Below are 23664 nucleotides of genomic sequence, written 5' to 3'. Positions count from 1 at the left end.
TTAGAGGCTGAATCACCTGGATAATTGAACCCCTCAGTATCCATGGGTTTCGACAGCTGTCCCATTTTGTGAGTAGCAATGACTTATTTCTGATGATGATGATGGCTGTCATCATAGATAGCTTGAAAAAAAGGCTTGGACAAACTCACAGGATATTTCTGTCAGCACCAAATAGATTTGATAGGTAAATGTACAGAAGCAGTCCATACTTCTGGATACCAGATGGTGGGGACAAAGAACATGGAGGGTTGTTTCTCCCTTTACACCACATTTATGGGTTTTCTGGATGCAACTGAGTAACTATGGTTAGAATCCAAATGGATGCTTGGTCTGATCTAGATGGCTTTTTAAAAGATTCTTAAAAATTCTAAATTTTCAACTTCATCATTTTCTGCTTTGCTTTGCCATAGATTTACCGTACCAACCAGTGTGCTGGTGAATTTGTGATTACGTTTCCAAGAGCCTATCATAGTGGCTTTAATCAAGGTTTCAACTTTGCTGAAGCTGTTAATTTTTGCACTGTTGACTGGGTAAGTTTTACATTTTATTGCCATCTTGTTGGAAAGCATATTCTGAAATTTGAAGGTGTGGCCATTGTTTCCTTTAACCTTCAAAACACTGGATCACAGTGTGGATAGTATGAGTTTTATTCTTTTTTTATAATATGAAATCAGGTTTTAAAAGATCTTGCTGTATTCTTTGGACATCTTGTCATCATCTCACCTTAAGAAGCAAACTAATGTTATACATTTTGTTTCTGATTCAAAATTTTGTAGAAGGGCTTCATTGCGCATATAGCATTCTTGACTGCTGAGGTCTTCCAATCCACTGAAGTAAAATGGATATATCCCTGCCAATGTATTCCAAATGCTGTGAATGGTTGAAACATTTCAGCTGGAAGTGTGCTGCCAAGTTTCTGGTTATGCTTCAGTTTTGCACATAGCACTGTACAATCTTAATTAGCATTTAATTCCTTTCTGCAGAGAATGGTTTTAAATACTTATTTGTACAGGGTCCTAGAATGGCCTGTGCTTACCTTGTTTATTTTGGATCAAGTGGACTGCATTAATTTAATAATTTGTCCAGTGATGTATTGGCAAGAACCTGTTGCTTTATACAGCTTCAACTCTCCTGAGAAGATTAAGAAAATCTGTTTATTGTATTTTTTCTTCTAGTTGCCATTGGGACGTCAGTGTGTGGAGCACTATCGCTTATTAAACCGCTACTGTGTGTTTTCTCATGATGAGATGATATGCAGAATGGCTGCCAAAGCAGAGACTCTTGATGTAGTGGTAGCGTCTACTGTTGAGAAAGACATGGCTATTATGATTGAAGATGAAAAGGCTTTACGGGAGGCTGTGTGTAAACTGGTATGTTTTATGAAGTTAAGCGATTAGCAGTGAAATTGTTTCAAAGCACGCAGCGCAGTGGTAGCCACCTACTTTGCTTGCAGGTCTCTCTAAGCAGGCCATCTCAGAGCCCTGAGCCACTTACAAACTTTTGAGGCCCCCTAGCCAGTGGTGGCTTACCTCTGAGACCCAATGAGTTCCATGGGGATTGCTCTCTGATAAGTATGTACAAGATTGCAGCCTGAAACCGCTAGTGTTAAAGGTGCCACAACAAGGGCCCCCATGAACTTCCAAGCTATGAGGGGGGGGGGGGAATTCCTCCCAAGGTATTCACTTCAATACTTAAACTGGTGTTGAATATTGAGTGGAATGGGACTTTGGAGATAAAGGGTAAAAACACTGCTCAGATGGATGAGACCTCCTGGCCATAGCAGTACTTTTGGACTGAGTGACTGAGTTGTGCAGAGAGTTGATAGGCCAGTGAACAGGAGTTGGAGAAGGTCCTCTTGGAGAATACACACTTCTCTCAGAGTTTAAATTGGTTGTGGAAGGATATATGGAACAGGAAAAAATGTGCCTTTGTGATTTTTTGGGGGGTGGTATAAAGCACTTGGTGTTTTAAGCCCTGGTTGCCCTAACGGCTCCACTGCCCCAGCCATAATAACTATGAAACATGGCAACAAACAAAAACAAAATACAGAACCACAACAGAAAAATAGACATATTTTGATTTTTTTAAAATTTAGGCTTTTCTACCCTTTTCCTGTGGAAATGCATAAATTACTGAGGTAAAATGGTACTTTCATGTATTACGGCAGTTGATATTAAGCATATGACAGAACTCCATATCAGTTAACCAAAAATGGTGTCTTTTAGCAAATCATCCATTTGTTTAAATTTGCATTTCTAAGCTGGGAGGGTGTGTCGCAATCTGGTCCAATGTATATAAAAACAAGTTGTGAAACTTATCAAATTCCCCCAAAATAACAAGTGTTGAATTAAATTTGAGGCTTCCTTTGAACTTGAGGCCTCGGGGCAAATGGCCCTCCTAGGTACCTCTCTGTTTGGCCCTGCTTCCAGGTTCAATTTCAGCATCTCTAGGTATGGCAGGGAATGTCCCTTCTCTCAAATATGCCAACAGTAATGAGGTAGATGGATCAATGTTCTGACACTGCATAAGGCAGCTTCCTACATTTCTATGTCCTGTACTCTCAACTAGCAAGGAGAGAGATTCCTACTTCTATTGCTTGCATAGTAGCTGCCTCATGGGTAGTCCATATTAGAAAAAACAATCAGAATGTTTGGTCGTTAATGCAGGTAATGTTTATTGTTTTGAAAAGTTTAATTATTTGTTTACTAACTTTGGTAAGGTAATTAATGTCTTAACCGTTTAACTTCACTATTTAAAATCCTTAATTCCAAAAAATGATAATGGTTAATAATTTTAATTTGCATGATGGGGTAATTTACTCATAAATGTACAGTTTACATGCAGTGAATCAATTTATTTTTATGGAAAGTAGCTATGCCTGAATCTCTCAGGATGGTACCTTGCCATTCTTGAAATTTACTAACATCCATGAACTGTTTTGTTTTTACTTTCCTATGAAGTGAATGACTGTTGTTTATTACAGGGGGTTACAGATTTAGAGAGAGTGAATTTGGAAATATTGCCCGATGATGAACGACAGTGCATAAAGTGTAAAACCACTTGTTACATGTCTGCAGTCTACTGTTCTTGTAATCCTGACTTATTGGCATGCCTGTATCATGTAGAGGACCTCTGCACATGTCCCGCTTATAAATACAAAATGGGGTAAGATTTTGTTTGCAAAATCTGTTCCGAGGAATAGAAATGTTTCTCTTAAAGTATAATTGCATTTCTTTTTCCTGCTTTTGCTGAATATTGTGTGTAGTAAAAGATTGCATCTTAGAAGCTTAAACAACAAATTTTGTTTGGTTTCTTATCACAGCCAATAATAGGTTAGATTTTTAAATAAACAGCAACAGAGCATAGTTGTATGTATAGGAGGGAGGGAAGTTACAGAAGCATAGCTTTTTCTGAGGTAGTTCTAGGTGAATTCTTTGCATTTTCAGTTTCATTTGGGGACAGGCAGTGTATCTTATGGATTTGCTCCCCCCTCAGTGTTTAGCTAATAAATACCTTAATATTGTAATACATTATTTTGGAAGAAGCTGTTGGATTGAAAAAATGATATGCTTGGTCCTTTCTAGCTTATGTCACTTACGTTATGTATAGTTTTTCTCTGTAGTTGATTTTATGACTTCATTCCCAAGTTTTCCCCATCCTTATTGCTCTAAAATACTGTATCTCTGAAAAGCAGGTACAAACTACCAGGAAGTGTTTCCATGCTGCTGTTTGCCACTTTGTAGGTTATTGGGGGGGGGCGCTGTTATATAGACATGGTTGTGTTGCAGACCTGTTGCTGCGGCTATCACACTTTAGGTATACATATATATATACCTGCATATATATATGCAGCCCTGCCATTTGATTTACCTGTTATCCCTTCCTTCTAAAGCAGGGGTTGAGGAGAAATTTAAAGAGTAGAGTGACGCGTCATCTCCTGAGGAGGAAAAAACTTAAACACGTAGCAGAGTTCCCATAAAATAGACCAGAGGCAATTGTACTTCATCCAGCAGAGCTTTACTTGCTACTGAAGGCAAATGGGCATAATCTCATTTGCATGGAATAATAATAATTTTATTATTTATACCCCACCCATCTGGCTGGGTTTCCCCAGCCACTCTGGGTGGCTTATAGCACATATAAAAATGTAGTAGAATGTCAGACATTAAAAAAATTCCTGATACATGGCTGCCTGCAGATGTCTTCTAAAAGTTGTATGGTTCTTTATCTCCTTGACATCTGATGGGAGGGTGTTCCACAGGGAGGGCAAAGGTGAAAGCAAATCCCTCCCCATCCCATTGTTTTCGGAATCACTTCTCCACAGCTGTCTGGACCTTTGGACCACTTCTGTGGTCAGAAGTAACTCTTGATGAGAGAAGAATAGATGGGGGAAACTGTACAGCCAAGTTCAGTTCTCTGTCGTCCTGCACTTTAAAACTTGTCCTACCCCATAGGGAATTGACAGAGTGTGGTCAACCCCACATCTTTTCTCCTTTCCTTTTCCTCCCCCATCAATTAGTAAATAAAAATGTGTCAATATGACGTAACTGCATCACAGGCTCAGTGATCCCCAGTTCACATTATTGAATTCTGGCTGTGGAGGTGGGGAAGTTTTAAAACACAGTGACATTGCATCATTCATTTTTGTTTCTTAGCTCTTAGAAAGGGGAGAAGTGGGGCTGCTACCTTTGGCAGTGGCTACAGTCTCCGTAACATTTCAGCTTACTGTGCAGATTGTAGTAGAATAGTACATGCCAAAATGCTTCACTTAGAATTTCAAATTTGCAAGTATTTATAGAAATTCTGTACTATTTCCAGATATCGTTACACATTAGATGAACTCTATCCAATGATGAATGCACTTAAGCTGCGGGCTGAATCCTACAATGAATGGGCTTCTAATGTAAATGAAGCTTTGGAGGCAAAAGTTAATAATAAAAAAAGTATGTATCTTTACCTTTTTGTTTTTGTGCTATGACTACATATTGTCAAATGTTATTAGTTTGATATTATCAGGCTGTTATTTATCACATGTACCCAGAAATTCCACTAAGTTCAGTGATACTTACTTTCCACTAAATGTACATATGACTGCAGCCTAGTTCTGTATAGGTTGAAGATGAGCAACCTCATCTGTTACCAAGCCAGGTTCAAGCTTTTTGTATTAATTTACAAAGCCCGGAACAACTTAGGTCCAGGGTACCCCAGAGCTCTCCTGAACCCTTTCCCCCCATCTCAGTCACTGAAATCAACTGCAGGAATGCCATTGGTCGTTCACAAAGTTAATGAAGGCTCATTTTACAACTATCAAAGGCCCAATCCTGTGGAATACTCTGCTAATAGAGATTCACCAAGCCACGTAGGCAACTAAGAATACATTCTTCCACAGTGTTTAATTAATGTCTGTTTTATACTTTTTTATATGGTTTTTATTGTACAGTTTTATATTTTATTGCTGTAAACTGCTTTGATAAACCATATTTCACAGTGTATAAGACTAGGTTTTTCCCTAAAAAATAATGTCAAAAATTAGGAGGCATCTTATAAATCTGAGTCCCCCAAAATAGGGGGGTCTTATACATGGGGGCATCTTATAGACGGAAAAATATGGGATATATTTTTTAAGACCTTGCATTATTTTAAATTAATTAATTAATTAAGAAAGTAGAATAGTTTACTATAAAAGTGCAGACCCAAAACAGCGCACTTTACTATTCTAATTACCAAAAATTTTGGTTCTCCCAAAGGTCTCATGAATTTCAAAGCTTTAATTGAAGAATCTGAAATGAGGAAGTTTCCAGACAATGATTTGCTGCGACACCTTCGTTTAGTTACTCAGGACGCAGAGAAATGTGCCTCAGTTGCACAACAGCTTCTTAATGGCAAACGGCAAACTAGGTACGTTTAATATGTGTCTTGTAGCTTGATTTCAAATTCCCAGGGGGTTTATTAGGAAAACTTGCTTCATGTCTTTAAATTATTGTGAGTGTTTAAACATTTTTTGCTTCAAAAAATGCTGAATACAACCCTACAGCATAAAGTGCTGAAAATAGCTAAATTACCTACATTTTTATTGAGGTTAAATGTGATAGAAACGTGCATATCTGTGCTTGGCATCATCAGTTACTATGATGATGGGCATTAAAGGTAAAGGGGCTCCTGACCATTAGGTCCAGTTGTGACCGACTCTGGGGTTGCGGCGCTCATCTCGCTTTATTGGCCAAGGGAGCCGGCGTACAGCATGACTAAGCTGCTTCTGGCGAAGCAGAGCAGCACACGGAAACGGAGTTTACCTTCCTGCCGGAGCGGTACCTATTTATCTATTTGCACTTTGACGTGCTTTTGAACTGCTAGGTTGGCAGGAGCAGGGACTGGGCAGCAGGAGCTCACCCTGTCGCGGGGATTCGAACGGTTGACCTTCTGATCGGCAAGCCTTAGGCTCTGTGGTTTAACCCACAGCGCCACCCGTGTTGGTGATGGGCATTACCTGGAGCTATAAGAGAGCTGAGCAATGTTCAGTTTCCCTTTGGGAGGAGTGCATGTTTGCAGCAAATAACACAATGAAGTAATTGTTTGTTCGTTCTGCTGTTCTCAGATAGCCACATTGACCTAATTAATAGGAAATAGCTGCAGACACTCCTGCATCATCAAAGGAACCTTGGTGGCAATCTCCCATATCTTGAGGGGAGGGGTGTTGGCAGGAACAGAGTGTAACTTTCTTAGGCTTCTTTTAGCAATGGTAAACACCAAAGGAGATTAGAAGGAGCAAAACGGGAGTGGGAAAAGACACAGAGACAAGCATTACATGGTGCTGAAGAAAATACTTTCTTTCAAAAGCACTCAAGTTTTCTATTTTTACACTTAATGTATTTTGAGTGCACCAGTTCTTTCAGTGGCAGAAGCAGCTTATCAGTTTTTGAATGAGGAATTTATCGGTATGTTTGGTGTAGCAGTAGACAATTGGAATGAGCATGGTAAGCAGTAAGATGGCCAACAGCGAAACCAAATTATTCAAGGTAGTAAAAATAAAAGATATGTCTCCTAACAGGGCATTAAAATGGGAAATACAGCTCAGTGCATGTAAGTTTAAAGTAACACACATTGGCACTAAATAAAACGTCACCAGTGATGTCAGCTGATGGGCGGTTGGACGGGGTTTAGAGAAAATGGCCTTGTAGACCAGTTTTGACTCAGTAGTGGACCAGGTTTGGCCTGCAAACTGGATGTTCTCCCCCCCTAGTGTACAGAAAGTGGAGAGATGTCATCCAATGAGGTGAAATGATGGGAGGTTCAAGACAGATAAAAGGGAGTACTTCATATAGCTAAACCTTGGAATTCACTATTGCAGGATCTGATGGTGGCCATCAGTTTAGCTTTTAAAAGAGATTAGGCAGATTCATGGACAATAAGACTTGCAATGGCTACATGCTGTCTGCAAGTTCCAAGGGTGGCATGCCTCTAAATATTAATAATTGTGGGGTACCATGTGACTGAGAACTTTCCCCATGATGTCCTTCTTGTGGGCTACCCATAGACATTGGGTTGGCCACAGTGGGAAACAGGATTCTGGACTAACAGACTTTTGGTCTGATCCAGCAGGGTTCTTCTAATGTTCATGTGTTGCAGTGTGTTTGTAAAAAAAAATTAGACCATTTTCTTCTGCACCTTTAAGATTTGCCATTGTTGTATGAAACTTGTGTTGGCCTCATTATTCTCTCAGAAGAGTAAAATTACCACATTCACACTTCACTTGGCATTGACCACACGCTGTTCCCCACCCCTAGCTTATAGGAAGTTTAAATAGCAGGTGAAAAAGTATCAATTGCAACAAAATTCCATCTGCTGTAGGAATTTCATGGAACAGCGGGGCAGAAATCCCTTTAAAAAAAAATCATTTCTGATTATACAAATAATTGGAAGCATGTTGTAATTATGTCTGTTGATTGCAGGTATCGGTCTGGAGGAGGAAAATCTCAAAATCAGCTGACTGTGAATGAACTCCGTTTATTTGTTAGGCAGCTCTATGCTTTACCATGTGTCATCAGCCAAACAACATTGCTGAAGGTAAATTAGAGTGCTCCAGATAATAAATACTAAGAAAACAGACTCAGATTTCTGAATGTTCCAAGAATTTGGATAGAGAAACAAATGCCACTAGAGCCAACAACTTATTGGGACTAAACAAACCGTAATTAAGCTTGTTGGGCAGGGTTCGGGCAATCAAGCAGTCAAGTCAAGTAACCTTTATTGGCATCACATAAGAACATTCAGAATACATTTAGAATAGATAGGCCAGTACGATCTCGTTGCCACCCCAACAGCACAGTCACCTGCCAAAGGGCAGAAGAGGCGAGCAATCTGCCTCATCTCTGTGGGTTTCCAGCAAGGGCAGGAACCTGTAGCATACTTCAGCAACAAAAAATCAAATAGAGGAACTTTGCTACTGTCTTGGTGAGCTCCTGGTCTCTCCCCTGTAATAATATGTACTCAATTCAGCAGCACATATACTAAAATCGGAACGATACAAAGATTAGTATGGCCCCTGCGCAATCAAACAAAGAGTGGTTTTAATAAACCATGGGTTAGTGTTTTGTGCAAACCAGACTTATATCATATTTTGGTGTATGTATTTGAACATAGTTTTAAATGAATGTAAATTGGCAGGTCTGCATTACTAATTTTCTATGCTTTCTTGGTGTAGAAACCTTACCCCAGGGAGTTGCCACTTCCTAAGAACAGGAAGAATATGAATTTCTATTGGAGCTCTCCCTGACCAAAATCCAAATCTAATAAAGTTGACTTGATGAAACACATCAGAATTTTTGGTCATTATTTATTTAAGCAGATCTTGGCAAAGTTGATAAGCTCTTAAAATGAGATTTGTTCCGAAATCTTAAAATCTGAGGAATTGTTATTTTTTTACTTCTTGGAAACAAATATGCCTGGCATTCTGAAAAACCTGCTAGGTGGCTTGCTGTTCAGGTGAAAATGACAGAATAGATTTCATGATATTTTGGTGGGAGAGTTTTAAACCCTTGACATATTTTGCTGCTTTATATTTCAGGATCTTCTTAATCGTGTGGAAGACTTTCAGAAGTATAGCCAAAAACTCCTCTCTGAAGAAATTCCCAGTGCTTCAGAAATACAGGAACTGCTGGATGTCAGTTTTGACTTTGATGTTGATCTTCCCCAGCTAAGTGAATTACGGATACGCCTAGAGCAAGCCCACTGGCTGGAAGATGTGCAGCATGTTTGCTTGGACCAAAATTCTCTTACTCTGGATGATATGAGAAGACTTATAGACTCTGGTGTTGGGCTCGCTCCTCATCCTGCTGTTGAGAAGGCAATGGCTAAGCTGCAAGAGCTGTTGACAGTATCTGAACACTGGGATGACAAGGCTAGAACCCTGATAAAAGCCAGGTAAAAACTGAATCTTCCTCTTTCAGAACTATTGCAGTTACCACACACTGCTGTCAAGTAACTATTTTCCCAAACTTTCACAAAAATTAGGAAAGGTGAGTCTGTAGCACTCTGTGTACAGGAAAGAAAGTGAGATGGTATATTCTCTGTCCCAGCAGGCAGGAAATGGTTAACCCATCTTCCACTTGAAGGCATTTGGGTGAAGACGAGTCCTACAATAATGTATTGAGCCTAGTTTTAACTACAGGCATTAACTTGTTTCTGACCCGTACCACTTTATACTTCAAGATGGAGCCTTATGTGTCTCCATGCCTCTCTGTATGTATGTACAGTATACATGCATACAGAATCTCTGCACATAAAAAACTGTTGTCAGGAAAGTGACCAGGCTAGAACTCTGGCCCAATTCAGGTAACCATGTGCACTAGTGAAGACCAGCACAAGGGCTCTCACTAGTGTATATGCTTCGCTCCTCCCCCACTTCCCCAAATCCACTCAGAAGGGTCAGGAATACTCCCCAGAGCAGCACATAGGAGGAGGAAAGATCAGAAAAGTGCAATGTTGAATTCCTCCCTCTTATGTTTATGTTATCACCATAGGGCTGAGAGGATCCTCCAACTCTTGGTCCCCATTCCCCTGATTAAAATGTAAAAATTGCATCTGTGGGGGATATTTTCCTTAGCAAAAAAGCGTTTTGGGGTGGGGGAACGGAGTCTGTGTGTGTATGCATGTGTTTGCTGAACTGCCTTGCAAGCAGCATATGCAGACAAAGAGAGCATGGAAGGAGACAGCTGTTTTGGCTTGCTCCCGCTCCCCAGTTGGACAAGGCAGTGGCAGCCCAGTAGCAGCATCACAACAGAGCCCTTGCACTGCCTTCAGGGCACTTTGATGCAAATGCTGGGCTGCCTCTGCCTTGCCCAGCCCATGCGCCAAGGCGGCCTTGGATGGGGGAAGTGCGCTGGCCTGTCTCAACTGCTGCTGCCTGGCGGTGGGGGGGGAGTCTAATGGATCCCCCACCTGGTCTGCCGGAGGCATGGTCCGGGTCTCCTTTAAACTTCTCCATTGAGAGGTGGGCAGCTGCACACCCCCAGTGGAAAAGTTTAAAGGAGCCCCCACCTCCCCAGAATCCCTCCCCCCGCGTCCTCCTTATTGGCCTTGAAGAAACCTTATGCAGGCAAACCTTATGCAGGGAACCTTATGCAGGCAATTCTCAATTTGTGCATGTTCAGCGTTGGAAGAGAAGCAGGGTGGGCTTACACGTGTGATGACCTGGAATATGACTCCCACATAAATGGGGGATTGCCTGTAATTTAAACTGAATTATATATTCATTTAATTTGTCTGTTGACATCCCATACTGACAATAAGTGCCTTATGATAGTATAATTGTAGCAATTTAGCACTAGTGTTTGAGTGATAATACAACATTTCGATCATATATGTTTGTTTATTTTAAGACCACGGCAGTCATTAAGTAGTCTTGAAGCAGCAGTGAAGGAGATTGAGGAAATTCCTGCTTACCTTCCAAATGGCATAGCTCTGAAAGAGGCTGTAAAAAAGGCCAGAGACTGGCTACAGGAAGTGGAGGGCTTACAGGTAGGAAAGATATATTTACTCATCATCAGTGATGTTCATTAGTGATTTCACTCTGACTTCATTTGTTTCTGTAGACTGTGTGGTGTTCAACTGCTGGCAGAAATTTAAGTTGTACAACTGATGTATCCTGAGGGTAGGGATGGGGAGCCTGTGATCCTTCAGATCTTGTTGGGACTCCCATCAACCCCAGCCAGCATGTAGTCCAGCAATATCAGGAGTCCTACAAGTTCTCCGTATCTGCCTTAGATAGGCATGCAGCAGAATAATACAATTACTTTAATGTTTTTTAAAATAATGTTTCTACACTGTTAGGTTGGTGGACGTGTGCCTGTGTTAGATACACTTGTGGAACTTGTGTCTAGAAGTCGCTCTATTCCAGTACATCTTGAATATCTGCCAAGATTAGAATCATTAGTTGCTGAGGTTCAAACTTGGAAAGAGTGTGCAAACAATACTTTTTTGACTGAGAATTCACCTTATTCTCTTCTTGAGGTAAGCAGTTTATGGTGTATACATGTTTGCTTTCAATTCAGTATTTGTGATATATACCCACCACATAGAAATTAAGATTCAAAGGCTGACTGAAATACCACAAGTATCTTGTTCACATCCACAGGGTACATCAACTGAAAGTATCCCACAAAACTGGACAAGACACATGCCATAGATTTGTCCCAACTATGGTATTTGGATCACTATGAAATCAAGAATTTTGGCCTAAAATTGCCTAGCAAAACTCCCATAGCAGGCTCCTGAGGGTTCCAGCATACTGTTTCCTGTGGCAGATATCAGCAAACCTTTCACCTCTTTCAAAAGCTCTGCTGGACAGCTACTCGAGGATTTGATGGAGGCTGCAAACTAAGCCTTCATTGTTGCTTTCACCACTATGCAGTAGGCACAATTGTGTGTTCTAGTAGTAAATGTTCAGTTACCCTCACAGCAGGCCTTATGCCTATTGTGCTTAAGCCATTGTCTGGCCTGAAGCTCCACAGAAAACCACAGGGGCATTCAGGCTCCATTGTGCCAACGGCCTATCACATCTCACCATTCCACAGTGAAACTAAGGCCTCCACATCTTATGCTGCCAGGAATTCACCTAGAATGCAAGAATCCATATTGACAAGTTCCTCACCAAGGCAAAGACAAAAGTATATGCTTTCTGTGTCAGGCCAGTGACAAACTTATGACTGATCCATGGTTGTCATGGAAGCCATGATGTCCTGAGCTGGACCACATTAATCCTAGTTGCCCCTCCAAAAAGTGGCTTTCATGGTTCAGAGAGGTCTATCAGGACGATGTTATACATGACTGTGTGCAGTAACTAGTTTGGCCCTTGAGATTCCCAGAGAACTATGATATGGGAAGTGGGATTATACAAGAAGTAAGTGCTGGAACTGACAGCCCTCAAGGTTCAGGTGACTGATGACTATCAGATTTTAAAAGATGTATTTGCAGTCTTCTGTTTAGTGTATACCCCCTCCCATGTTTGTTCTTGGCTACAGCTCATGTTTAGTGATCAGTTAGCTTAACCATGAGTAAAAGGTAAGGTAAAGGTAAAGGACCCCTGGACCATGAATAGCACTTCTGGTAAAGCATGAAGCCAAACCTTGGTTTAACGAGGTGTGGCACAATAGTAAAAAGTACTTGGGAGGAGTAAAATTATTGTGAGCTCCTCTCCAGGAGCCTGCACGTTTGTCTTGCTGTGTTTTGCTAAACAGGTCAGTATCTTGTTGCATCTCTTTTTTTTGACAGCATGACCTTGCATAGAACATCCTGATTCGGATGGATCTTTATTGCTTTTGCCACAACAGACTAACACAGCTACTGTGGATTGGCCATTTACAAGGAGGATACGATTATGTTGTTTTACACCAGGATGAATAATGGTTGTTCTGACTCTTCACCAGGTGTTGTGTCCAAGATGTGATATTGGAACATTGGGATTTAAAAGAAAAATGAAGAAATTAAAAGAGCCTGTCCCAAATGGAAAAAAGAAGAGCACCAAATTAGAGAGTTTAAATGATTTAGAAAGAGCTTTATCTGAGAGTAAGGAAACTGCTGCTGCGGTATGTATACTGTTAGAAATGGGTTTGGAAATAGGTGTTCAGTAGATTAAGCTTTTCTCTTTTATGATGATTCATCTATTTCCTTTGGTGTGGAGATGCAGACTAATCCTTTTTTGTCTAGTACAGTCATACCTCGGGTTGCGAACGTGATCCATGCGGGAGGCACGTTTGCAACCCACAGCGCCGCGTCTGCACACACGTGTGACGCGATTTGGCACTTCTGAGCATGCGTGTGATGTCATTTTGTGTTTCTGCGCATGTGCGAGCGCCAAAACCCGAAAGTAACCCGTTCCAGTACTTCCAGGTTCAGCGCAGTCCGCAACCCGAAAACGTGCAGCCCGCAGCGTTCGTAACCCGAGGTATGACTGTATAGCTTTTTGTGTTCCCTCCCAAATAAAGAGGGCATGTTTTAATACATTTTAAAAATTGGACTTCCTAAGGATTGAGATAAGATGTGTTTGGGATGGAACTTCTGTTAATGAAAGTCAAGCCTCTTACTCTACATGTAAGTGTATCCCTTAACATTTGATGAAGTGTCAGACAATGTGCCATTAAATAAAAAAAAGTTCAAAAATAACGCATTTGATTTGATTCCCTAGTTTGAATCATAAAATTGTAGAGTTGGCAGGGACCCTGAGGATCATCTAAAGCTTTCTTGCAGGATTTGGAGAAAATTATAGTTGAGCCCTTCAGTTTAAAAACCTTGCTCGGAGGAATTTGACTGTTTTCATGTCATTTTCTTCCAGATGGCCACACTTGGTGAAGCCCGCTTAAAGGAGATGGAAGCACTGCATTCACTTAGAGCAGCAAATGAAAAAAAAATATTCTCCACTGAACAGGATGTAGAGATCAAAGTTTGTCTCTGCCAGAGTGAGCCCGCAGCACCAATGATACAGTGTGAACTATGCAGAGCGGTCTTCCATACCAGCTGTGTTTCAGTGCCCAGAACTTTGCAGGAACCTCGGGTGTGGCTCTGCCCTCACTGTCATAGATCTGAAAAGCCACCTTTAGAAAAGATTCTACCTTTACTGGCTTCCTTGCAGCGTATTCGAGTGAGACTGCCTGAGGGAGATGCTTTACGGTATATGATAGAGAGAACCGTGAACTGGCAACATAGAGCACAGCAGATGTTGTCCTCAGGGAATATAAAACTTATACAAGACAAAGTGGGCTCAGGTATACTGTACAGCAGATGGCAAACCATGGCAGGCCAGTTGCAAGAGACAAGTAAGGTAAGGTTCTCCTTGATAAGGGGAGCTCACCAGGATGTGTTGTGCAACATCCAACTGACACATTTATCTAAACTCAGAGCCAACAATACTGTGGTAAATTATTAAGGAATTACATGCTAATTCCCAGCCTTGGTTCACACACATTTATTACTTAATGGATTGTCCTATTAGGCCATGAATTCTTCTCTCCCTCCTTAATACGTAGCCTTGTTGTGGATTTAAGCTGCCTTATGTTCCTGTCCTAAACTGTATCATTTAGAATAAAGTAAATCCTTCTTATCAGTCTTGTGTCTCTGGCCCTTCATCAGCTCCTCTGTCATGGACCTCCAGTCTGCTTGTGGACAAGCTGATCTGATGTCAGTCTCTTTAGCTGGGTTGGGATGAAACTTGTTTGACTATTTGTCTTGGGGGGGGTAACACCCCCTCCCCCAAGGTGTAATTAGATTTGACTATGTGGTATCACAAGGCCAAACTGGAGAGAAGGCAAAAATTTGCCATCATTTTAAAGTGGTGTAAATGTTGACCCCTCTAGTGTCTTCCCCAAATGAAATGGTTATGTGTTTTTCATGGAAAATGAGGCTCCTTTCTCCCCTACCTTAATGTGATAGTCTTTTGTCTGCAAAGGACAGGCACATCTTGCATGGCAATGTGAGATAAACTTTGCTCAATCAGACTAAAGGTCTAGTGTGGTATCCTGTGTAGTACTTAATTTTGTATGTCATGAATCTACTGCCAAGGAGTTTCATTGAGTTACCCCAATTTCTGATGTTATAAGAGAGAGTAAAAAATAAAACACTTTCACTTTCTCCATAACGTACAGTATAACATTGTTAACTTCTGTCACATTCCCATTTAATCATTTATTCTTATCTAAAAAGCCCCAAATCCATTCAGGAAGGTGATCAACAATGTTGGTTGCCCTTTTCTTTCCTGTTTTCTATGTGCCTTTTTTGAGACGAGGCAATCATAACATGGAATTTGCTTTTGTTACTTCTACACACATGAGTTGACATTTTTTGTTAGTTGTCTCTTTAACCCCCTAAAACTCCCCCCCCCAAGTCACAGACAGATTAGACCCTATTACTGAATGTGTGGTTAGAATGTTTTGCCCCTTCACATTTCAATGGCTTTTCATTTGCTACTTTTTGCTGGCCGTCCACCCAGTTTGGTGAGATGCTTTTTGGAGTTCCTCACATGTTTGTTGAGTTTTCACAATCCTGGATAAATTGGTACTGTATTTATTGCAAACTTTGCTACGTCACCCCTAACTCCAGATCACCTATGACTAAATTAAATAGCATCTGGTCCAATACTGATAATGCCTACATGCATTACTCTGTTGTGGAAAATTGTTTATTCCTCACTTCTGCTTCCTGTTCCTTAATCAGTTTCCAGTCCAAAAGAGGACCTAATCCAGTGACTTCAGTTTGTTTTAGATGGTTATAATATTGTGTTTTAAATTGTTGTAGCCAGACATAGCACCTTATGGTGAAGAGTGGCTAATAAATTGAAATAATAATAATAGAACTTTCTAAAACTAAGATATTGGGCATGTCATTTAATCAATTGTCAATTTAAAGTTACGTTTTAACACCATGATCATTCAAGTTCACAGCATGTTAAAGAAATAAGGTGGTGTTTAATTGCTTCTCTTTAATTAGGTTTCACAGACAATTGGTGCGACATCTTTCTCTTTGCCACATGACTGGAATAACAGACCCATGCATTTACACTCTCCTTTCTCTACAGGACAAAACTGCATCCCCCTTCATGGTAAGTATGCTGTACTTATCATTCATCAGTGTGAAATCCTAAACATAACATTATGAGCTCCTTTGTGTAGGGTCTTGTAGGCAGAGAGTTTGTAAAAATAATTTCAATTTGCTTGATGTGGTTTGAAAAGTTTTAAAGCTTCACCATTTTTAAACTTCACCACTGATAATTAAAAATTATTTTGTTTGTCACTCTAGCCATTAGTGCAGAGCTGAATGAACTGATGATGGAAGCCCAACTACTACAGGTTTCACTACCCGAAATACAAGAGTTGTATGAGATCTTATTCACAAAGCAAAGCCCAGTTGCAAAGACAGAACAGAGATCACCAGTAGGACCAACAAGTGAAAAGGTAAACATTTAGGACTGGGGTCCATCTCAGAAAGGGAGTGATTGTTTGAATCTGCTGGTTTTGAAAATCTTGTTTTAATTGCTGTAATGTAAATATAGGCTCCCCCCCCCCCATCAACAGTGCACATGCACACACAGAAGCATTTTCCTGTGTATCACTTTTATTTCTCCCCTCCCTCAACATCAGCCACCAGGAGATGATAGAGAGGGCACACTAGAAATCCAGCTCAGTTGTTTCTCTGTACCCCTTCCCCCCAAAAACACACCAGATGTGCAGTTGCAATGGAATTCTTACAAATGTTCTGTTGCATAAGCTTTGCCAAACCAAAGCTCTAATGTCCAGGTTTTTGTGACATTGCTTACAAGCTCCAAAAGTGGTTAGGGATAGCTTGCATGCTGTGGCAGTTCACAGCCGATATGTGTGCTCTCAATATTAATTCCCTTGCACTTAAAAGGTGACAGGAGGTTTTTTGTTTCTGTGTTGAAAAAATGGTAAAACTTTTCCCCAAAAAATCTCATTCTTAAGTGCTATAAGAAAGAGATGCCCTGAAGTATTATGCTTAATATGTGCTTCTCATTAAATGTGTGGATGGTTACTGCATAGCATGCAGAAGTATAAGGAACTGGCTACGTGGTACTTTATGAACTTCTAATGCATGTTTCTTGTAGACTGATTTTTGTCGAGGGAAGAGAGATGGAATTTGCTCTGTGGAAAGGAAGCTGAAGAGACATTTTGAGAGAGGAGATTTCTGCGGTGAGATGAGAACCCGAGTCAGAAAAATAGCTCCCAACAAGAAAAAACTGAAATTATCTCATTTGAGGGAACTGGGTACTAGCAAGCTGGAAAGAAACAGGTTGTTTGACATACAGCGGTCTGGTGAAAGCCAGTTGCTTCTTTCGGATATGTCCTTCTCTGAACAAGAAGAATCTGAAGATGAGGATGCCATCTGCCCAGCTGTCAACTGCCTGCAACCTGAAGGTGATGAGGTAAGTTGAAGGAAATATCTGTAAAGGATGTAAAAATGCATGGTTTGGTAGAATCATAGAGATGGAGGGGGCATTGTAGGCCACCCAGGACAAACAAACCCAGTTCTTTCAGCCTTTCACCCTAAGACTATTTTCTGAGCACCAGTTTTTCTATCTCAAGTATTGTGCCCAGTACAGGATATGGTACTAGTAGACTGCTAGACTTGTAGCTACAGAAAACTTGCTAGCAAACAGATATAAAAGTGATGTACTATATTTGTTGTTGTGTGAAGACTTTTAACTCTCTCTTTGTGTCTAGGTGGACTGGGTCCAGTGTGATGGCTGCTGCAATCAGTGGTTCCATCAAGTATGTGTGGGTGTCTCTCCAGAAATGGCAGAAAAAGAAGACTACATATGTGTGAGCTGTACGGGAAAGGACTCCCCATATCGAAAGTAACATGCCTGATGAACATAAGGACTCTACAACAGAAGATTAGCTTTTTTTTCCTCCATAAAGCCACTGGGCTGGTTTTAGAGCCAAGTTGCAAATGGTGCTACTTCTATCCTAATGGGATCATTTTTCGGACCTTAAAACAATTTGACACTTTTGTATTTTTATCATTTAAGCTGTTTGTGGTTATTGAGGTTTGAAATGCTGACTGTTCAGACAGGGGTTTTTCGCCAGTTTGAAGGCATCAAAACATGCACCTTTTCATGTATAGCATTAAATTACCTCTTTGAAATGTACCAGCACATTTAATCAACTCTGTTTAGGTGCAAAACACTGCACTAAGAATTCCCATAATTCCTCTTTTTGAAGAAATCCCTGTTTACTCTTTTGAACATTTTTGAAAACTTTAGATTCCCCCCCCCCCCTTTGATTTTGTAGACTAGGTTTATTTATCTGAGCAATAACTTCTGTGTCTGGTTTCAGTGACTGGAATTCTATTTCTGAACAGCGTGTGGTGCTTTTAGCATTGGTTAATGTACAGAAAGCAAATGTTTAGGTTCTAGTGTCACTGATGGACTAGTGATGTAGGAGACAAGAAAGCTCTGTAAAGTAATGGCCACAGCTGTATTTTGGCTTTTTCTTCTTTTTTGGTAGCTTGTATCAAATGTTGCAGTTTATATTGTGGAATAAACCCTCGGTTATGTTACAAAATTCAATGCTGGTGTCTTCAAAGATGTTGCATTGCAGCCGTTTCCCACCTTGATCACTTTTATGATGCATGTTTTCACATACTTATGTTTTTAAAAGCATCCATGCCATTGCATTTTGAGACGTCTTTCTTTCCTTAATCCCACAGAGCCTAGATCTGCCTTGTAAAAACCTACTTCTTCATTACCTGTGACAAATAGGTGTAGAAACTTAACAGATCTGTTTCTTTTCTAAGACCACAAATGTGTACGCAAGTGGGTTTTATGAGGTAGTAACTTTTGTAGATATGTTTTACAAAGGTCTCTCAGATGACATAAATGATGGAAGGGCCTTGCTCAGTGTAGAGTCCATGCTCTGCAGGCAAAACATCCCAGGTTCAGTCCTCAGCATCTCTAGACTTGTCACAGAATTCTGATGGAAATCGGTGTGGAAAATGCCGATGTTCACTTATTTGTCCCATGTCTGGAACAGAAATCAATTCAGTGAATATGATTGGTATTTGCTCTTGTTTTGAGTTCGCCAGTGGTGCATGATTGATTGCGTCCTTCCCCATTTGTATTGAGTTCCCTGTGTATTGAAATGAATGACCATTGCATTGAAATGGTGTGTAATAACGTAATAATAGCAATTAATGTAAAACTCTGCCAAATTGGAAAGTGAGTCTAATAATGTCAGAAGACAAACTGCAGCAGAATGGACATAAATGTCTTCTTCCATCCCTAGCATCTCCAGGTATGGGTGGGAGAGACCACTGCTTTAAACCCTGAGTGCCACAGCTAGTCAGTACCTGAGCTAGATGGACTAATGGTCTGATTCAATATGAGAGTCAGGATTCATCTGTGAGCTTTGTCAGTACAAGCCCTGCCCATGGCTATCTTATGTATTGGACTGGTGGTCCTTTTTGTGTCAATTCCTCATGGTATATATTTGCTCACTTCTGACTTCGGTAAGTTTTTGGACAGCAGTCTTCACAACCAGATGCCATTCTTTCCCAAGTCATGGGTGACGAGAATACAGTTTGGAACTCTTGACCAGTGAGAAAAAGGACATAAATATTCCTAGCAGCTTTGATCTTCTTGCTTCTATCTCTATATAACTGCCACTACTAACATGTCCGACTGAGTTCAGAATCAATGTTATGTTAGATGATAGCTCAGTCAGCAGAGAATGAGACTCTTGACATACATTTGGCCTAAAATGTAACTTGCTAGCAGAACGAAAAAACATTGGCTGGCTGTTATATTTTTTTAAAAAATGCAAAAAAATGCTAATACATTTAAAGCATAAAACATATTTGTAACACAAAAATCAAAAACTGGAATTCTTATTTACAGGCTTCTTATTTCATTTTAACTTCTGGAATTAGTGGTGGGAATATGCTATGGGATTAGTTCTTAAGACTTGCGCTAAATCTGACAGCAAGTGAGTACAAGCAGTACAAATTATGGATGCTATAGTCCAGGAGTTTCTTCTGTCTACCTTCAGCCCTTGTAGTGGTTCCAGAATAGCAATGGAAACTGTGTTTTATAATAAAGTATTGTCCCAACTGCAATGGGTTGGCTGCACTGACCAGTAGCACTTTCAGAATTCTCATTACTTGAGAACAAAGCATATTAAGACAGCCTTCCCCAGCCTGGCACTTGCCAAATGTTGGGACTGCAGTTCTCATAATCCTTTACCCATTGTCGTGATGGCTGGGGTTGAGGGCAGTTGGGAGTCTCAACATTTGGAGCACCAGCCTGAGGAAGGCTACCTGAGGGAAAGCCTTTCCTTGAAAGCCATGCCCGAAGCAATCCTAATGCCACATTCATTCATTCATTCATTCATTCATTCATTCATTCATTTATTTATTTTAAAGAGCATATTGATCAACACTTGGGCGGAGGGGCAGAATGAAAAATATTTTGCTCCTATCTGAAGGAGCGTCTCCTCCCCCATCGTTCTGCCCGGACACTGAGGTCCAGCTCCGAGGGCCTTCTGGCGGTTCCCTCACTGCGAGAGGCCAAGTTACAGGGAACCAGGCAGAGGGCCTTCTCGGTAGTGGCGCCCGCCCTGTGGAATGCCCTCCCATCAGATGTCAAAGCGATAAACAACTACCTGACATTCAGAAGACATCTGAAGGCAGCCCTGTTCAGGGAAGTTTTTAATATGTGACATTTTAGTGTATTTTTCATCTCTGTTGGAAGCCGCCCAGAGTGGCTGGGGAAACCCAGCCAGATGGGCGGGGTACAAATAATAAATTATTATTATTATTATTATATTATTTATGAAGAAACCTGTTCCAGAACTGTGTAGAAAAAGATTGTGTGAGAGAGAAATACTGTCCTAGGTGTGTTCCTTTCCAAAATGCTGTGTTGCTTGGGTGGAAAATCAGTGGACACCTCTGCTAGCAGATTCTGAGGGAACGTGATTTTTGCAGACTAGCTCTTCCTGCTGTAGTCAACCTATGCCACCTCCCATATTTTCAGAAGTGTCCCTCAACATTCGCTCTGATTTTGGGGAAATGCTTGTACTTGTGGGGGCAAGGAAGAAATGGTGAACCACCCCCTCTGTGATCATTGGCTTAGCAGAAGCACCTGCTGAATCAAAAGTCCTCTCGTGAGCTTAAGAACACCAACGCGTATCTTTGAGTTGGCACAACTCATCCAAGTTATACAGTGGTACCTCGGGTTACAGACTCCGCTAACCCAGAAATAGTACCTTGGGTTAAGAACTTTGCTTCAGGATGAGAACAGAAATCACATGGCTGCGGCTTGGCAGCAGCTGGAGGCCCCATTAGCTAAAGTGATACCTCTAGGTTAAGAACGGACCTCCAGAACGAATTAAGTTCTTAACCCAAGGTACCACTGTACCATGAAAACACAAAGTAGCAGCATCAATAGAGTAGTAACAAAAGTTTTGTAGACTGTTCAGCCCTTAGATTTTCAGAAATATACCCTCTTCAGACCAATAAACATCTCATTTCAATCGACAATATTACCTTGGAGCCAGTGCTGTCAGCCTTTCCCCTTATGAGAGATGCATGTTTAAAGGTAAAAACATTATTGGCCCATGGCAGTGTTTTTATTTTGGGGAGAGGGGAGCACCTATTGTATGGGAGTGTGAGAAAGAGTGGCCAATATTACATTGTTTTGCCAGGTTCCTGCAAAGGCCCTCAGCTTCGAAAGCACTGCATTGTGGGAAGGAAACAAAAAAACCAGACCTTATCATATCACCACTGCACAGCCAGCATGAAATTGGGTTACATACAGTGGTCTGGTTGGTTCCCTGTACAATAGTGAGGTTATTACAGAGAGATTGCCATCATTTTGACAGAATCGGATCTAGAACACAAGGACGCTGGTATAAGAAAACAGTGTGATCTTTCATATGGAAGCACTTAAATGTCACCATGCCAGTCTATGCAAAGCAGTGTTTTCAAGCATTTACTCTAGAACACATGAGTGCTGATGTAACAAGCCAGTGCTGGAAACATTTAAATTGTCACCGTGTTGATCTATGCAAAGCGTCCTCTCAGGCATTCTCTTTAGTGAAAGCCGTTGCACAACAAAGCCAGTTAGGGAGCTTTGTCCTAAAATAGCAACAATGAAATTGGGTTAGTACAAACACTGTATTGGTAATAGACCAGAAATAATAATGTCTCTGTTCATCTGGATGATTATAGGCTCTGTCATGCACTTCACTGGCATGACACATGTCTCACTACTGCCCGCTCATGAGATCTGAACTGGCATATTTTTAATTCTGGCTACAACCCAACTTTACCTCAGAATCTGCTAGTTCAAAAGGAAGATGCCTATAGTCAGACCATGCTTGTGGTTTCATGCATCCATCTGCAGGACAAACAATGGGGTATTTATAGTACATGTTGGATTTGTGAAAAATCCACACATTTTTGTCTGTGGTTTTTGCATGATTAATTAAATGCATTTCAGCCACTCTTAAGAAAAGCATTGCAAGCCATTCAGCAGTTTGCTTCAGCATACTATTGGGGGTGGGGGGTGGAGGAAAAAGAACTTTGCTATGTATTGATGCTGCAGGACATTTGTTACAGGTGCCACGTAATACTTGTTCTGCACTTGTAATAAATCTGTCTTTTAGTGTGGCAGCACATACATTGGAACTTCCTGTGAACGAGGTCAGGTAGTAGGCACTTCCACTGTAATCTTAATGGTGCTTGTTTGAAACATCTTTTGTTTAGGCAAGCCCTCCAGGCATGTAGAAGTTGCAAGTATTTTTTTTTTCCTTTTCAGCTCTGATTAATAAATGTCCCCTCTCCTCCTCCTCATTATTATATTTATATATCAACTTCGATTTGAAATTACAAGGCAATGTACAATAAAAAACACACAGTACAAAATAAATCAGCAGACAATAGACAAGGACAGACATAAAATTTATAAATGCAACCAAATTCTGGTCAATTCTTAGGGCCTCTTGGTGCAGCCTTTGTATTTTGTATCCTCCATAGCACCCGTCCAATCCATATAAGGGAAGTCAGCTGTGGCAACACAGTGTAGTCCTTCAGTTCTCCTGTTCTTCCAGGGCTGTATGAGCAGTTGGCTTAAGAGAGCAGCCCTTATTGGGCTTTCAGCAATCTTCTCTCTCTTTACTGCCTCACCACTATTTGAAGTACTGCCAAGAGAATCATGCCAAGCTACAGCTCTGCTTGCTTTTAGCTCATAGTTCCCTACTATGGGAGGGCATTTTAATTCTGATGGTGGCAGTGAGGGGAAAAAATGCTTGGTTTTTTAGAGACACAATATTGTGTATGCACAGTGATGGCTGTTCATTAATAGCAATCATGCATGCTACCCAGCAGGGGCCCATGACATGTATACAACCATGTGCCATCTCAAATACATTTTTTTTCTGGTCACCACCCACCTAACTTTTGATATCAGGGACACCCTGAGGAGCTCTGATTACCTTAATATCCAGACAGTGGGAGCTTGCAGTCCTTTCAGATGCCCCTTCAGTACATCTCCACATTTTACCACTGCTCAGCTGACTGTCCAGAGCTTTGCAATGGCCAGAACAAATCAGAATGAATGTAAAGAATGTAATTCTAAGCACACATGAGAGTAAGCCCATTTCAATC

The 23664-nt window shown here is 40.8% G+C and overlaps 2 protein-coding genes across 3 annotated transcripts in view; both read left to right on the top strand.

Annotated features, from left to right (window-relative positions):
- KDM5B (lysine demethylase 5B) overlaps positions 1-18571 on the top strand; it is a 50428-nt gene extending 31857 nt beyond the window's left edge. For both annotated transcript variants that reach the window (XM_083746448.1, XM_083746449.1), the window contains 15 exons: positions 411-530; positions 1176-1370; positions 2984-3165; positions 4819-4943; positions 5748-5898; positions 7950-8064; positions 9065-9420; positions 10878-11016; positions 11329-11508; positions 12924-13082; positions 13829-14314; positions 15976-16087; positions 16285-16439; positions 17108-17425; positions 17724-18571. In XM_083746448.1, coding sequence (XP_083602574.1) covers positions 411-530; positions 1176-1370; positions 2984-3165; positions 4819-4943; positions 5748-5898; positions 7950-8064; positions 9065-9420; positions 10878-11016; positions 11329-11508; positions 12924-13082; positions 13829-14314; positions 15976-16087; positions 16285-16439; positions 17108-17425; positions 17724-17861 — 2931 coding nt within the window. In that variant the 3' untranslated portion in view covers positions 17862-18571. The remainder of the gene's footprint in view (positions 1-410; positions 531-1175; positions 1371-2983; positions 3166-4818; positions 4944-5747; positions 5899-7949; positions 8065-9064; positions 9421-10877; positions 11017-11328; positions 11509-12923; positions 13083-13828; positions 14315-15975; positions 16088-16284; positions 16440-17107; positions 17426-17723) is intronic.
- Positions 18572-22853: 4282 nt separating this feature from the next.
- The window catches only part of IPO9 (importin 9), a 39484-nt gene continuing 38673 nt past the window's right edge, over positions 22854-23664 (top strand). The window contains exon 1 of the mRNA XM_083746506.1: positions 22854-23520. The gene's annotated coding sequence lies outside the window, so the exon portion shown is untranslated. The remainder of the gene's footprint in view (positions 23521-23664) is intronic.

This window comes from Podarcis gaigeae, assembly GCF_964106915.1.
Source record: "Podarcis gaigeae genome assembly, chromosome: 6".
NCBI classification, from domain to species: Eukaryota; Metazoa; Chordata; class Lepidosauria; order Squamata; family Lacertidae; genus Podarcis; species Podarcis gaigeae.
Note: the sequence above shows the minus strand (reverse complement) of the source record. Positions and strands in the feature narration are given on the sequence as shown.